Below are 17,250 nucleotides of genomic sequence, written 5' to 3'. Positions count from 1 at the left end.
CCCTGCAGCGTGAACTTCACCGCAAGCCATCACTCATCTTAAAAGAACTGGTGCTGCTAAGGAGATACTTACATGGAACGAGAAGGAAAAGGCAGCAGAAGTAACACAGCCTGTAGTTAACACCGATGCAAAACAATTTTGTCTCATATCTATTCCCTTGGTCCCCTGCTCCAGACTATGCTGCAACCAGAGCCATGCCACGTTACTGGGCTCCATGTTCCTGCTTGCCCAGAGAGCGTTTCTCAAGACARCATGCTTTAACAAAGCACAGCTCTACCGTGAAAAATGAAACCATGTTTAGCAAAATTCATGCAGTAAGTCAGACACTACAATGCAGAATTCAGCAGATTCCATTTAATGTCATGTGCATATATTCATACATTTACTTATGTCAATGGTTTTTGATGTGCGTGATCCAGGTCTTGAAAAATCTACTCATTCGTTTACGTCTGGGAGTTTGAATTCTTTCAAGAAATCATTTTGGGATGTGTTTTTGTTTTTTTTAAATGAACTTTTTACCGTATAGTTGCAAAGACAGTATTGCCAACAGGAACTTAATGTCAAACGTGCAGAGCTAAGCCCCAAAATTTGCAAATAGCTCTGCAAATGCTGTTGCAAGGAGTTTTGCCAAGAAACAAGGGAAGCAAAGAAAACCCAACCCTCCCAGGGAGAAAAGGGAACTAATAAGAAACAGATAAATCTTATTTAGCATCCCAGGCAACAGCAAGGCAAAGCAGCAAAAGTAACACTGGATCAATTCTTCAAGGAGGTCCTAGGCCAAGGCTGGGGAACACGGYAGAGAAGTAGACATGCACTTAGCTCATCAGGAAAAAAAAAAGAAGAAGATATTTTGCAGTGAAAGTACTCACAGAAATTTGACAGGTTTTGTAGTTTAAATCATAAGACTGATAGATAGCAGGGTTATGGACGCTTAGCTTGCAACGTGCTCCTTCCCAGCAGTTTTGGGGTAGATTTTTCAAGCCCTGGTTGATGGTTCCAAGGAAGGCTTCTCAGATCCTCTCCCAGATCTCTAAAGATCAGAAACTATTGCATAGCATTTATTTCAAATAAGGCACTGATTTGCCAAATCGTGAACAGCAATTCAAAAGCAATGCAGTTTCCATACAGTCCAATTTTGATGGCCTACAGTGCAACACATAAAATTAAAAACAAGGTTTGGAAGAATAAACCTAGCTTTAAATTTAAAATTAATATTAAAAAGATAAAGGAAACTACATTTTTTAAAAGCCTTTTTATTTTCCTTCACCATTTTTGTTTTACAATACAAATATCACCTTGTGAATACACAAAAACCCTACAGAAGATAACTCTGCTTCACGTAAAATACAGAATGGATATATATATATTTATATATATATTTTCTCTTCTTCATTCTTAAAAAAACTATTTTGTTCTGCACATTGGCATGTTCTGCACGTAGGATAGAATACTTCCCCAGACATACAGTATGTATGGTAGGAGTGAAACTTATAATTACATGCAGTTTCTGCACAAATATTTTAAAGAAATAGATTATCTTTGTTGTTTTTCAACAACATTTCAGTACGGGATGGAGAAACCATTCGTAGTTCACTCAGTGATCATTTGTAAAATTCTTAAAAAACAGGAATTMATGGCTGTTTTTCTTTTTAAAATACAGCTACCAAGTAGACAATAAAGTGATATATTTTAGAATGACCTGCCCACAATGTGTGAACAAGATCTGACCCTTTTTATTTGGTTTTTCCCTACACATGGCAATTTCAACATTATAAGCAAATTTCCAGTTTAATTTAGCTATAAATGCAAAAATTAGTAATTATACAGTATATATAATTCTGCTTTCATGGAATACTTTATTTTAAATAAAAACATTTAAGACTGCCTACTGACCATACAATCAAGACAAGAAAGGCACTAGAAACATAGACAAATCTCTCTCTCTCCCAAGAAGCATATTTTTTTAAATTTTAACTCTCTATTCTCTGACATGTAAAAATCTTTTTAAATTTAATTTTCATACACATTTTGAAAAATAAAGTTAGGAAATACTTAGAAAATCACTTTACATCTTTTTTTTTCTTTTTTTCTATTTTTGCACTTTTTGACACAGCCACTGCAGATTCTACAAAATCGAGATTACCAAACCTTCCTGTGTCTATCATCTCATTTGTATCTCGGTGCAACAGGTAGAAAGATTTCTCAATTTTACCCAAGGCAGGTATTTAGAAACCTTCATATAGTCATTTGCTAGAAAATGGCTTACAGCCCAATCTTTGGGGCAAGAGATATGAAAAGTATGTTTTCCCAAGAAAATAATATGCTTTATTCCCAGACGTGACTGGAAAGACCAGAACTTATGATATAAAAGCTTTCATCTATGCTGTCGCATCATATACAAAGGAACATGGTGATGGGTAATGCAAATCCCAAATCCATTAACAAGAAATGTATAACAGTGCATGATAAGTTAAATTTTCTTTATTGTTGTCCAACGCAGATCCTTTGGAGAGAAAAAAAGATCACAGTGCTTACCAGGTAACTGAATAGGTTAAGTCAAGGTAACCGTTAAAAGAAAGGGTTAGGGAGCAGTTCATTTGTTATGGCATCTTCTCGCATGGAGTTCTTAGCACTTGGGACAGGTCCTTTCCCCCCACATTTTGTCTTATCRACACGCTGTTATGTGTCGTTCACCAATCTGCTGTATTTAGCTTGCCTACCCCGGTGGAGCACCGGCCAGGGGAAGTGCCAGTGGTAGGAGCGAGGTACAATTCCTTGAACGTTCTTTTCAAAGTACTGGAAGGGCTTGTACCACCAGACCCTTGCAAGGAGGTTAGTTTGGGAAGCTTCTTTTAGCACCTGCACAGAGATAATTGGAGAAAATAATTAMGAAAGAGCACGTTACTTACTCGCACGACTTCACTGCACGTCGCTTGCAACCATCAGTGGCTTTCCAAAACCACACATGTTGCTTAAGGCGATTTCCAAAAATCTCTAAACGCTTAGGTTTTTTTCAATGCCAGAGCAGAGCAGCATCGTGTTAGCCCATGAAAACCCCCAGAAAGGGGTCTGCACACCAAGCTTTATTTCCACATCTTGAAACTYGTATGTAAAATAAATCTATTTTAAACCTGGGGGACTTCGGCTTTGAATTTTAAGACCACACACAAGCCACAGCCATACCTCTCTCCCTCTGCACATGGAGCAGGACAAGGAAGGAGAATAGCAGTGTTGAACACAAATGTGCATCAGGGAAGGATCCAGGAATCGTTATTTCTCAAGATTTCCCAATGCCTTACTGGTTTAGGGAGGCAATGCTGAGCCATCTTATCTGAGTCACATCATACAGCACAACAGATGCGTTTCCATACAACAACGCAAAGAGCTTTTCTGAAGCAAGCCCTCATTAGCATTTAAGGTAAGTATGACTTAGTAACTTCCAACTTCAAAACACAGGCTCTCAGTACCGTCGTTTCGACAGAGYACAGGAGCAAAGTCAGCCACAACAGTTACAAAGTTTGGGCATGGATTGCTATCAAACACAATGATTCCCAAACTGTGAYTGAACATTGAACTGAAATCTCAGTTAAGTATTTGGTGGTAGATATACACAACAGCACCCAGGTGATGCAAGGGCTTCACTGTGGTGTACTGCTCCAAGTAGCATCAAAATCCTTGCAATAATACATGACATTGTCACTAGAAGACATTGATAAGAACTAAAAAAATCTGCACCACTACGATATGAATTGCAAACTTCCTATCAAACTTTATCAAYGTAATTAACTGGAGTCATATGCAATTGATAAGCAAAACAGCCTTCTCCATTTTGCATAGAAAATATTTTGGGCTYTGATCYGTTGTTACAGACKGAGGAGAAATTATCCTGTCTTAAGTTTCTTTTACCTCACTAGTCTTTTTCATGCATAATGGAATTGTGCATTTTCTCAGCAATGTAAACTCCTCTTTTATTGATCTAGTTCACCGGCAGGAAAGTAAAAACAAAGAACCACAAGAGACCTCACTTAGATTTCTTCATCAGACCTCTGAATCATTTACCCCTGCTCTCTGGGYGAGTATTTCAACACTGTAACAATCATGCTTTGCTACCTCCCATCACGTGCTGTGTTTCCTCCTGGGCAGCTCCTTGTTCTCAGTATTTCCTGCATCACCCAATTTTTCATGTCTTCCCAGACACAGGCCTTAGAACAGAAGCAGCTTATTCTACTYTGCTGTCCTCCAAAATGAAAACATTTATCTCTGTTAGGGGAACTTATTGTCCTTTTGAAACACTGAGCAAATGGATCATTTCTAGTGAGAACAGCCTGGCTATTCTTCAAGACAGCTGTCACCTAATTAAAGGGTGTAAGCCACAGAATACAAGGAAAAGCCAGTTAAGAAAACAAAACAAAACCACCACACCTAAATGCCTGGCTCTAATACCACAAAAAYGGCCAACTGGCCAAAAGTCAGAGGGACTTCAAAAATTGCAGTTACACAGCCAAAGGAGAGAGGCGTGCCTGTCAGTAAGCCTTCAGATATTTTTTTTGCRGTCAAAAGGCAAGATGAGCTCAACGGATGTCTCCTCTTCTTCCCGCAAACACAACATGAGGGAGTAAGAGAGGGACATGCCACAGGACACTGGCGAGTCCACTGTTACTCCTGCGGAAAGGCTCTGGGCAAGGTGTGCATATTCACCCACTGCCATGCTACAGCAAGAAGCGTGGAGCCAAAAAGATCCAAAGACTAGGAGAAACTCACTTGCTGGTTGGCCATTGTGTGATACCACCAGAAWAGTCGTGTAGTGATGTAGTAAGCCACCACCACGTCCACAGTGTAGTGGTCATGAGCAAGGAGGATGCAGAACATCCCAACCATGCTGAGTGTCCAGCAAAGCCAGTGATACCACCAGAGTCGCCGTGGAGAATCTGCAAAGAAGCACAAGCAGCGATGACTTCAAAGCATAACGTTACGAATGCTCAAGACCATTGCTATAATTAGTAGAGGACGGAGACTGCAATCCAGTGACGTCAGCACTAAGATTTAGAGCAGGAATGCTGAGATTACAAAATTAGTATCGCTCTCTTAATGAACAACTTAAAAGCCCAACAAAGATTTAATATATCTTGGTCTGTAAAAGTAACTGCTTTGTACTTCAATATTGATTCTACATAGAGGGCAATCGATTCTTCTTTCCTTTCATGCAACAGAAATGCATATGCTAAGGCCTGATCTTTGTAAAATCAGCAACACTGCATTTTGCAGGACATCCATATCTCGCTAGACTAGGAGATACATAGTTAAAATAATGTCCATCAGGTAGGGTAGAAAACAGGTTTGAACTATACTCTAAACAAAATATTTTTGAAATAAAATGCAGAATTCCAATATCTACATGGTAAAGTGTTTTACTCTGTCTCCAAACTTTTCTGTATCTATAAGCCATGTCAWTGAATTCCTAATAATTTAATTGAAAAAGTTTGCATTTTTACTTGAATTGTATTTATGGATCAGCACAACACTAATTCTTGAACGAGAAGGGAATTTATACAACAGGACATTCAGCAAGAACAGCAATGAACTTACACTCTTTGATAAATAAGTATGTAAGCGTTAATATGACAGTGTGACCGCTGTACAGATAGTCACCACACATGTTGTGGGATCCTGTGATGGACAATCCTCCGCCAGCAATCAACTTCATTATCCTTCGCAGATGAGATTCCCAGTCTCCAAAAAGCTAGTGGAAGAGTAAAACAAAATCACGGTAACAAGTCAGAGCCAACCATTCAGAGTTTAAAGCACGGCATTAGCGAGCAGCTCTGTCTTTTCGCTATCACTGGAGAGATGGTTTATTCTCTTTTGCATTGAAACATTAGAATTTAATCAGTAAAATCCCATGAGTTTTCCCAAAARCTAGCAACATGTTTCTAGAGGAAAAAAGACAGGAAATGAGACACGAGTTATTTTTGATTGATCCTTTGCATGTATTATAGCGATAAGTCTTCATATGAATACAGCAGGAGACTTTTCTCCTACATCCATCTGCCTAAAGTATCATTTTGTTTGAAGCATCCCCAAGGCAGGGAATCAAGGAAATTATTAAAACTTCCCTACGAATACAATACATCGAGGGACTTCTGACTTTTGCTATGATCACAAAACAGATTGAAGGAGAATAGGCAATTTTATTTAAACAAATGTATGTGCATAGATGTATGTGCATGTTGGTACATATGTACATATGTGTAAACTCTTAGTTGCAGTAATAAACATGCTATCTTTTCAGTGTGGTACCAAATTAAAAAAGTGGTTCCAAGGGTATCAAAATACTGTCAACAGCTACACGCAGAGTGCTATGGTTATAGAAGAACAGGTAGCAGAGCAAAAATTGTTTTCTCTGGTATTTCTAAGTACTTACTGCTGGTGCCATTTAAAGGCATAATTTTTCGCAGAGGTTTTTGCTGGCAGCCTTTGCTAATGTTTGTGGCAGTGCAGCAGGATGATTTTAGTAGGAATCTTCAARAAGAGGTAATGGGTTCAGACTTTTTTTTTATTATTATTCATTATATCTTTGTATTGAGGGATGTTTTTATAAGCCACGGATATACAGTGAAGGTCAGAAAAATAAATCTGCTTTTCTCCCAATTCTAGAATATCAGTCTCAAAAAAAACCCAGCTCCACAAAAATAGTAATTAAAAATATTTCCAGTTATAATTAGAATTCTTTTTCATGTTCTCTAAACATCTGTTTTTCCCTTCTGTTAGAGAAGCAACACACTCTAAATAAATGAAGCTTAATTAAATTCAGCTCATAACAGTGCAGACCCGACAGATGATAATCCAACAGAAAAGCGGGCGAACTACCCAATCCACAYGTCCAGCTGCCTAAACCCAGATTTAACGCACAAGAGAGAATGTCTTACCCAAAACTCTAAGACCCCCCTCCACCACCTTGGAAAGTCTTTAAAAAAATTWAAAAAAAGAAGAAATTCTTTCCACTTTGCATTTGAAAAGAAGCTCAAATAGCGTTTCCACAAGCATGGCGCCAAACACACACGTGAGCAGACTGGCTTTAATTCCAACAGTCCCCATGAGCAATAGGGACCTTCCTGAACACCTGATGGGGTTGATCCAGACTACCTCCAATTTGGATATTTGAAGGACCCCAATTTGCCTTTTGGAAAGCCTTCGGAAAGCCAAACTGGAGTCCTCCTTGGGACAACTCTCCTCTGCCTCCTCTCTGATGCTCGTGGACCTTGCTCTCGCTGCTCCCAGCTCTAACATGAGCCCGTGCATTAGATGGATCCACCAAAAAAAAAAATTGGGCACTGTAGGACAAGCACAACTGGGACRTATCAAGCACCTCCTGGACCCAAAAGGAAGCCAGACGTTGTCTGAGCTGAAAGAAGAACTAATGGATCAATGCCCTCAGCTACATCCCTGCTGCCGCTTTAGCTCATTTTAAGAAGTTTTACAATCCATAGGAACCATTTAACGGTAAGAAGGAAACAAAGATCACCCGGCCAGTCATTATAGGCACGTTATTCCTTTCTTTTAAAGCTTATTCTTAATTAAGTAACATGAATTGTACTTTTTGGACAGATCTATGTGGTCTCCTTTGTAGTAATTAAATATTTCTTGCTAACAGTTCCTTCTCAAACATTAAATTGCTCCCAAATGCCCACTCTTTAGAATAATATATAGTTCAATAAGGTGATGAGAAGCTATTTTTTCCCACCAATATATTTATATCTTTCGAGAAAACCTTGCTATTATTAGTAGCAGAAACTTATCACGGAAATAGAAGAGGGCAACGTAGGCTTGTCTTTACTTTGAGTAATGAGGCCAACGTGCCAACACTGTAAATATCCCAAAACTGCAGATTAACTCATTTAGGTTCATAAATATCTGTGCTGGGTTTTTTTAATTTCATAATGGCCGACTGATCAAATACAATGTTGATTTCCCTCCCACTCGCTTCTCCTTACAAAAGACTTAAGTCTCTTAAGAAGCCACATGTGGCTTGGCAAACGCTCCGAATCGTCAAGCATTTGCTGGCTCCATTTCCCCTAGGAACTGAAGCATTGCAACTCTGTTTGCACTGCAGATTTATATGTTCCAGCACTACTCATCAAAACAGTGCCAGTACATATATCAAACCAAATCAGGAGTTTGATTTAATGCTTTTGCTACCAGTCATCTAACCTCTGACTGTGCACACAAAGCCTGTGGGCTACGTATGCAATAGATGTTTCATGGAAATTGCTTGTTTTTGCTCTCCTGCTTAAATCACGTTAGCGCAGATAATCCCAGGAGGGGCCAGGAGATGAACTGCAGTGGAGAAAGCGCGCTTGCATCAAGTATAGGCACACTGTGTCGTATCACATACGTTCTAGTCAGGATCAAATTGCATTTCCCCACCGCAAACAGCACATTACAGCAAGGAGCTTACACAAATGCTTGAGTTACATGAGATGGATGTAAGAACGCTGTCCCCATCCCATCCCCGTCCTGACCACATGAATTACCATTCAACAGTGACTAAAAGGGTCTTGCCTAAACCATCTCTGCCTTAGTGACTTTATTTCAGCGATGGCTTTCGCAAGCCCATTTTATGGGTGCGACAAACAGGAGTCACTGCTTGTTAGGTGAGGAGGTGGCAAGTTCTTGCCCTGACATCATTCCAAAAAATATATATATATATGCAGGCACACCTCGTGAGTGCAATGCACGCTCCTCAGACCGACCTGCAGGACACAGGGGAACTGCGATAGGGTTTCTCATGGGAGATCAAGTCAGGACTAGAGACTGGATGAAGATGCCAAGCTTTAACCTCCGAGGGGCAAACAGCAACAAAGGGGACAAAAAGCTTCACGCTGAACTGGTCTGAAAGGAAAGTCTTTCTGGGTCATTTTCAAATACAAATCATACTCTGATTTAACACGCTGAATTGTTTAGAAATAAATGAAGTCCCATATGGCATCTCCGTAGGCTGCACTGCTTCAGGCTGGTTTGGTGGAGACGGAAAAGAGGTGGTCACACAAAAATGCTACAGAAATTGCATAGATCAGGCCTTCAAAATGGGTGGGAGCGTTTGCACTGCCTAAAAGCAATCAACACCTCAACCAAGAGGCAAAGCAGATGGTCTGCAGAAGGACGCCCCCGTCATGCCCCATTGATATTTTGAAATTAGTAACAATTATTGTGAAAGTGCTGCTCGGAGCTTTTGGCAACGGTGAGACAACAGAAGAACATTCAGATTACAGTACGGAATGGCAGCAAGCAGTTTACCTTCGGAGAGCAGTTGAAATGCATGCCTGGTACTGGGAGTGTAGTTACATACATTGTAATACACCGATATAGGTATAGTGGCCAACTATACAGAAGAATCTTCTGCTAAAAAAAGACCTAGAAAAAAAAAAAAAAAAAAAAAAAAAAGAGGTCATTCAATGCAAACAAAATATACAGAAGTAAATAAAACACATGAGCTAGTAACTTTTCTCTTATGGGTGCTTTAGAAACTCAGGACTTCTGATGTATTCATGTGTATCAGTTTACACCTAAGAACACCAAATTACTTGACAAATTTTCCCACGCTTTGCAGGTCAGAAACGCACAAAGAACTCAACTAAGATTACCCATGAAGTTGATTCCAGGAAGCTTAATGATTATATCACGAGAGTCTGTGCAAATTTAGCGTTGAAGACACCAGAAGGGATTTCACGGCCCACACCCCTCAGTTAGCTTAGAACGGTCACTAATTTTGTATTAAAGGAAGGAGATAAAGTTACAATATTTTCATTATAAGATAAAACACACATTTATTAATTACGAAAGGCTGTTTTAGAAGCAATAGCTCTATAGGACCCAAATGAGAACAAACACTACTTCTATAGAAAACTTCAGCAGAAATGAACAGTGGCTCCTCTTTCCAATGAGCATATCTTTCTTGAATAGCTTTTAAAAAAGCAAATAAGTCACATCAGCATTGAAACTTCAGAAACACCAGTTTAGAGCTGCGTTAGATGCAGAACATGACGTTTTCATGGGAAGCCACTGCCATAGTTTCAAGCAGATTTGTCCATTCAGGGCTGCCAATAAATCACTGAAATAGGTTGAGAGGCCCGATACAAGTTTGGGGTACCGCAAAGCAGAGTTTTGCAAAACCAGCAACTGCACAAGCTTCGACTTCAACTCAGCAATGACAGCCAGCCCCAAAACCGAGTTTCCCTGCTACGTACCGAAAGAAAAAAATACAGCAATGAAACATTTCCTGGCACGTCCATCTGTCGGGATGGGAGCTCTGTTTATCCGGGTTTGCCTAGCTTTCAGTAAAGAGAGTCGCTGCAACGCGAGAGCATTACCAAAGCAAGGGCAGATCCAATTACAACCGTTCACGAATTTAAGCGACCGYGTCCTGGTGGTTACGAATCCTGTCGGTTTTGTTCGATTTTAAAGCATCATTATTCACAAATAATGATCATTTGGACATACAAGGATTACCCTACCATCAAAGGGTACAACTCCTGGCATCCATTTGTTGCTATTTTGAAACTTTCGCTTCTAAAAAAAGTAGTATTTCCAACAGCCTCGACCAAGCCGAAGCTCTTTTGAAGCTCAGAACTGGCCTTCTTTTTTAATAGCTTTTGACAGGGTTATTAAATCGTCGTGCTCCCATTCTTATGGGAGGATGACTTTGCAGCACTGGATCAATACCAGCTTTGGGTGTCTTAACTTATCAGAAAAGCTTCAAATATTACAGTGAAGCATACGAATGGTGTAAATATATTTTGTTACACTTCAGAGTGCTCACGACTATTGAAACACAGMAGGGTTTTTTTTAGTTTTTTTCTTCCTCCTTCCCAGGGCAAACAGGGACACAACTGGGAATTAAAAAAAAATCATGCTTTATTAGTGTAGCTCCATGAACTGAAACGTAGGAGTTGAAGGCACTATGCCCCTGGGGAAGTGGTTTTCATCTGTTTTTCATATGGGAAATTTTTCTGCTGGAAGGGTGAGCCATTAAAGATTTCACACCTGCGCCTGGCTTTTATAACCATATACGAAGTTGCTTCTCTTTATAACCTGCTGTAAAAGACAACAGAGGAGTTGGGGATTAAAGATTGAGAAGCACCACACCTAAGGAGCAGTAGTGTTTTAGCTAGCACTGAACATTTCAGCCACTTTTTATTAACATAACCTACAGAACTACTTGGTTGTACTTGGTGTACTTAGCTTAGAAAAGTCTGTGTCAAAGTGCTGTCTGTACGGTAATATATAAAGATGTAAAAAGCCACAAATTTTCAGTTCAAAATAGGATTTTTTTCTTGAAATTATGAGGTCCCATTCAACATCGCCACACAATCTCAGCTAACAGCTACGTCCTCAAAGCTTCTTACTGGCCAGGACAACCTACCAGGCTTTATAACCACTATCCAGTCCTCACCTAACAGGTTCGGTGGGGTTTTTTCAATCCTGTGAGTGTGCAGGCTGAATCAAACGTCAAGCGCGGCCAAGAACCACCACCGTATTTCTCCAAAAACATCTGGGAATGCTTCCCAGAAAACTTCGCTGCGCATCAGCAGTACTCGCAGATCAGCAGCTTGCCTGAATTCCTCAAGTTCCCTACGTTCCCGCGTGAAAAAGGCTCAGCCGGCCCAAAGGATGCTCCAACYAAGACCCGCACACCCACCCTGCTCCTCCTTTCTAAACCAACCAACTCAACCTACCGCAAATGCCACGGACAGTGCTTCACGTGGAAAACAAAAGCACCAAAGAAAGTGGGAACCTTTCTCCTTGCATCACATCCAGCCAACTGCTGAGCACTGAAGCTTTCAGTCTTGAGGAAGCTTGCAGAGCAGGTAGGACATAAACCTTATTCTTTTACCGAAGATAACCTTAAACTATCTACAGTCTAGATTGCACAGGACGTGAGTGAAATTGCTCTGGTAGAACTAACAGAGCAACAACAAATGAAAAGAGAGGCATTYGTACACTTCTGGATCCCCCTGAAACGTTCAGCACAGAACAAAACTCTTCCAGGCTCAACTCAACAGGGGTCAAGGGAAACATCGTACYGTTGTTTGTGAGGTCCTTTTGTGGACAGACACACCCAACACCCTCTTCTGTTTAGACCACAACTTTGAAACGTCACAGAAAACAGGTAGGTCCTATTCAACATCACCATGCAATCCCTGGACTAAGTGGTGAGACAACGAAGGCCTTAGGGATCAGCAAYGTGAATGACGCACACCTCTATCATCCGTCACCACTTCTGAGAATAGCAGGCTAAGCTTGGGTGAAATCAGATTACTGCTAAATAGCATATCTGGTATGACAAGCAATAGACGTTTCACTGCTGGGCAAAGAAAAGTATTTCAAAAAGTCTGAAATCAGGAAGCAGCCTGCTTTCACTGAAGGCTCAACCCAGCCACTGGTTACAGTTCAGCTCAGACGCAATGTTTCTGGTTCATCAGTGATCGTGAACTTTCACTTGGAGACATCTGTGAACAGTATCTCTGTCATCCGACTAGGCTAGGAGATGGTTTCACCCTGGCCAGCAATCACCCAGCTTCACTTCTTATCTTCACATCTTGAATGGACCATCCCAAAGCCATCAGAGGTTAGAAAAGTGAGGGAAGTCCAGCTGGCCTCRTTTACTCTCTTTATTCTTGCATTAGTTTCAAAGGGAGGTGATAACCCCCATGACACAAAAGTGATTCTACTTTTTCATAACACTTAGTCATTCACCATCCAAAGCCACAAATAAGTCACAGCCCTGAGTTCTTGTTCTAGTGAACACCTCTCCCATTTTTCCCTTTCTGCTTCTTACAGGGCTACCAGACTTAGACAGATGTAAGGCTCAAAACCTTCTGATGGTCCTTTTCTATCCGTGTCCTGAAGATGAAGAATATCTAACATCTGTCCGCTTCCCCCCATTATTGAACCTGTACTAAAAACAGCAAGATGGATCTGACCCATGCTGTCACACACAAGAGGTAGCAGCTTCTAAAACCTTGCTCTTGCAAACACATTCACGATCAGAGTCTCACCAATCCAGTTTAGGAAGGCTTTAAAAGTTATTTCCCACACCACAAATCTTGGCGTCACGACCACACCTCCGAGGAGTTTCTTGGGGCCTCCACTGTCCATGTTTCCTATTCCTGCTGGAAACATCTCAGTTTGGATTGGGAAGCCCACTGAGAAAAAGCAACAAATGGTCGGGGATCTAACCRTAGATGATAGCCCTGTTCATTGATAAGCAAGAAGAAAGGTCGCAAGAGCATTATGTGACCAGTACACAGACTGACCAGTACAGAACGGCTATTCCAGGGCTGATATTGGGAATTGAAAGCCATGGATAAGCCTCTCTAACATCTTTCACTTACACCAGAAAGAGGTCTCCTCCTGAAGCAAGTAAGAAAGAACATGTCAAAGCACAGCGATGGGGGGGAATCTCTACATCTATCAGTGATGCCAAATTCTTTGTTGTCAAGTCAACCCATCTCTCACTGCTTTGAGATCTCCAAGGACTTTATGGATGCTGCTATAATACATTTGAAGASCCTGCTCAGCTCCATCACAGGGTGTTTGGATCCCTCGTACTGCCTTGTTAACCTGACATTCCATTTTTGAAAGTGATCCCATGTCACCTTCTCTGGATACCTCCCTTGGTCTTAAAAAAAACATTTATTTATGCTCAGAGAGGCCAAGTAAGTTAATATTCCCTCTAGTTCACCACAGGCAAGTTGGAGCAGTGGGGACAGGAACCACTCAGCGCTGCAGCTACTGACATAGGAGTCTAATACTGAAGCCTATAGCCCTAAACAAAACAAGAGGCCAAGCCAGAGTAATTTCCTCCTCCTATGCATGTGTGTACAYAATAAATAAATAAATAAAAATCAATTTCACAGTTTGAGTCCTACAATAAAAATAAATGATGGAATAACTTAACCATTCTAGAAACCTGCCTTTAAGGAGTGCAACCTCCATAAAAGTGTACAACGGTTTTAAAATTTCAGCTAATAAAATACATCAACTAGTATAAAGCAATAGGAAAGATGATAAAACCATCGTCTCAGAACTGATTTATTTTTCCAGCGCTCACTTTATGTATTAATGACCTTTATATTTCATAAAATAATGTTGTTTTTTTTTTCTTTTTCATAGATAAATTTACCCTGCTGCATGGGAAGTGCTCATCAGAAATGCATTACTGAGAACACGTGGAGCAAAAACCARCTCTCCAGGATGTTCCATTTAGCTCTCAGGAATGAAAAGTTCACAGCATCGCATGGATTATTTATTTGACAGATTCGTATAGAAATCCACAACTGCGTTGCACAAGTTTATCCTGCCAGAGCTTAGCAATTCTCTCTTTTCAAGCTGACTGTACCTCCGGAAGTTGGTGAATACTATTCCAACCCCTCTTTTCCAGACCAGCTCTAGACATTTAATAGCATGCTTCTGGCTTGGAAGTACACTTGYGCCTGYTCTCTGAAAGRAAAGARGACATGCTACTTGTCTCATACTGCTTAAAGCCACTCGACTTTGAATACTTCAGTCATTGAGTCTTGGCAGCAGCAGATTTTATATCAGATCACTCACCGCAAGGCAGCCCRAGGTGGGGATTTGCAGCACATCAGATACACTAAATTAAGCATCCACACGCACATCTGCTTGGCAGAAGATGAGGTAGGGGACTTCCACTGGCGGGCAAACTCTACTTTGCCATTTTGACTGAGTGAAAGCAGGTACCCAGACAGCCCTGAGACCCTCTAAACTCACTGCATAGCTGCATTTTTACTTATTTTATGATTAGCTTTTGACAGAACCATACTCTGTGTTTGTCAGCGCCTGTCCCATCTCATGTCAAGCAGAAAGTATACTTCAAATCTTTCCACTCAAAGCTGCTTGGGTGCAAGGACTAAATGACTGCAAGGACTAAACCACAGCCTGTCGATTTTTTTTTYCCCCAAGTATTATAACTGTACATTAGATCTTTATATTAAGCCTATACAGAGACACTAAATGTATCTCAAGTCAGTTAGCAGCTGATAAGTTACACCAGCATGAACTGTGCTCAYTATGTACAGACCGGACAGTCAACTGAGTTAAGAACATTCACGGGTTTTTGTGGCTAAACAGGGCTCAGTTCTGCAGGCAAACAAGTCCACAGCTATTAGTTTCTCATGCAGCAGTTGAACTGAACTTCTTTCCCATTCTGCCTTAGCAAAACACACAAATTGCAGAGCCCAGGGTGTAGTATCTATTTCAATTTGGGATACCAAAACCAGGGAGATCACAAGAAGCACCGTTTTACTTGGATGTGAACGTGTAAACCAGTATCCAAGCCCCCAAAAGCCATCACAAGTGTAACTCAGCCCTCAGTTTTCAAACAGTCTTACTTACTTGTATTTTAAGAGCAGCCACTGAACAAACCACAGTCCTACAAGGATCATGCCRTTGATTTCACAAATAGAAAAGGCCCATTGCACCCGATCAAAGCGATCAAAAAATGCATCTGGTAGGGGAGGCTGCACCTCCTTGGGAGGCACTCGTTCGTGAACGACTGAGATAGTCACCGTGGTAAAGACGAAACAAAAAAGTGCATAAATAAAAGCCAGGAAAGTCTTCCCCCATTCCATGGGATACTGCGAGCGCTCCGGCTCTGGCATGGGGATCTTTATCATCTCCTTCTTATACCCATTTGGCATCCCGTTCAGTTTCATTTTGCTGCTGAAGCCATTTTCACGCGCGGTGTCGCTTGTGCCGACACGGATGTGCCCGTTGACGTGCCCGTTTTTGTGAGCCTCGATGTGGTGAGCCATTTTCAGCGTCTCAATCATGTGCAAGAGCCGCTGCCCGCTGTCGGAAGACACCCGCGACAGAGGTGACTTCTGAAAATCCTCCTCCGTTAGATTGATCAAATCCTGCCCGGTGAAGCTCTTCAGCGGCTCGCAATACTCAGGCATGGCATTCTCCGTTAGCCAATTCGTCACCTCCTCGGGTGACCAGAACACCACTTCTTTCATCACGTCAGGCAACCCGGGCACAGTCTGGCATGGATTTTAAACCGGGCAGCAGCCGCTGTGACACCAGGGCAGCAGCAAGCTCCTCCGTGGCTTTTTCATCTTGTCAGAGGAACCTGTTTGCCCGACGATGAGTCCCTGTCTCGAACATCCGCACGCTGGGGAAAGCATAGGAAACGCTTCACTTCATATTCGTGCTTGCATTCTTCTTTCTAGTGAGGAAAAAGAAAAAAAACAACAAGCCGATTATTAAGACAGCCTTTAGCACACATTACTTCAAAATTCACATTACTTCAACAGCTGTTGAAGGGATCCTTCCTGTTCTGTATCTGTATCTCTCCATTGCTACGCCATTCTGGTCCTTAAGCRGTACCCAAACTCCTTACAATAATAAGACTAATGGATTCAAGGATCTACAGAGCAAGAGTTTAATGTTATTAATGTTGCAAACCTTCTTCCCCATCCCTGCAGCTCCACTCCRGTGTATGAGCTGAATGCATTGCACCTAATTATTGAGCGGTAACAGCTTGGCTTTCGTTTTGCACAGCAAAAAAATCTTACATACCAGCCGGAATGCTTTTCTAGAGATCAGCAGCACACAAAAATGATGTATATAAGCAAAGCTATGCTTTCTGGGTGAAGTAAAAGCCAATGTGGAGGCCCAAACAGGCTGTCCTGATAATAAACCAAAGCATTTAGGTTTACAGAACTCTAGCAGATGTTTAGCCTCATTTCAAGATAAATTTTATTGCTTCCATGTTATACCGTTGCAATTCAAATAAAAGCCTGTGGTCAGCTATAAAATGAAACTGTAGGAAAAAAAAAAAGAAAGTGATACCAAAAAAAGAACCAGATAGCAAATTTCTACATTCAATTAATTACAGAAATAGCAAGCTTACAAAAGCTGGTTACCTAAAAATACAAAAATTACAGGAAAACTTTAGACATGCACAGATGTTGCTCAGCAGAGCCTCCCACTGCACTTCAGGACATCAGCAGCAAATGCCTCAGCGTGAGGCAGCGACCCTGYGGCAGAGAACGCCAATAAAAAACTCTCATGATTAATAAAAGAAAAGCTCTGAACGAAGGACTGAAGGTATTTTTGAGATTCACCTTGTGCCCTGGCCAGAGGAAGCAAGCAGCATCGCTTCCGACTGGTTGCATAGCCTATGCAYGCACACGTATTTACGTACATAGAGCAAACAGGGATGAAGAT

At 41.2% G+C, this 17,250-nt stretch overlaps 2 protein-coding genes across 9 annotated transcripts in view; both read right to left on the bottom strand.

Moving 5' to 3' along the window:
- Positions 1–17,250, bottom strand: part of ASAH2 (N-acylsphingosine amidohydrolase 2) — a 92,344-nt gene that overhangs the window by 36,894 nt on the left and 38,200 nt on the right. Inside the window, exon 1 of one of the 8 annotated variants that reach the window (XM_026080889.1) lies at positions 73–142. The exons of 6 other annotated variants lie outside the window; for them this stretch is intronic. The gene's annotated coding sequence lies outside the window, so the exon portion shown is untranslated. Of the gene's footprint in view, positions 1–72; positions 143–17,250 lie in introns of those variants that run through there. One more of the 8 variants, XM_026080872.1, reaches the window with a different exon arrangement.
- Positions 340–16,070, bottom strand: SGMS1 (sphingomyelin synthase 1). Its single transcript, XM_026080963.1, is given in 6 exon segments — positions 340–2,859; positions 4,762–4,928; positions 5,587–5,740; positions 9,295–9,377; positions 9,380–9,411; positions 15,415–16,070. Coding segments are annotated over 6 exon segments (1,239 nt in total). The 5' UTR covers positions 16,038–16,070; the 3' UTR covers positions 340–2,679.

The sequence above is a fragment of the Apteryx rowi genome, unplaced genomic scaffold (assembly GCF_003343035.1).
Source record: "Apteryx rowi isolate R43461 unplaced genomic scaffold, aptRow1 scaffold_116, whole genome shotgun sequence".
NCBI lineage: Eukaryota > Metazoa > Chordata > Aves > Apterygiformes > Apterygidae > Apteryx > Apteryx rowi.
The sequence above is the reverse complement of the archived record's forward strand: the minus strand, read 5'-3'. Positions and strand labels throughout refer to the sequence as shown.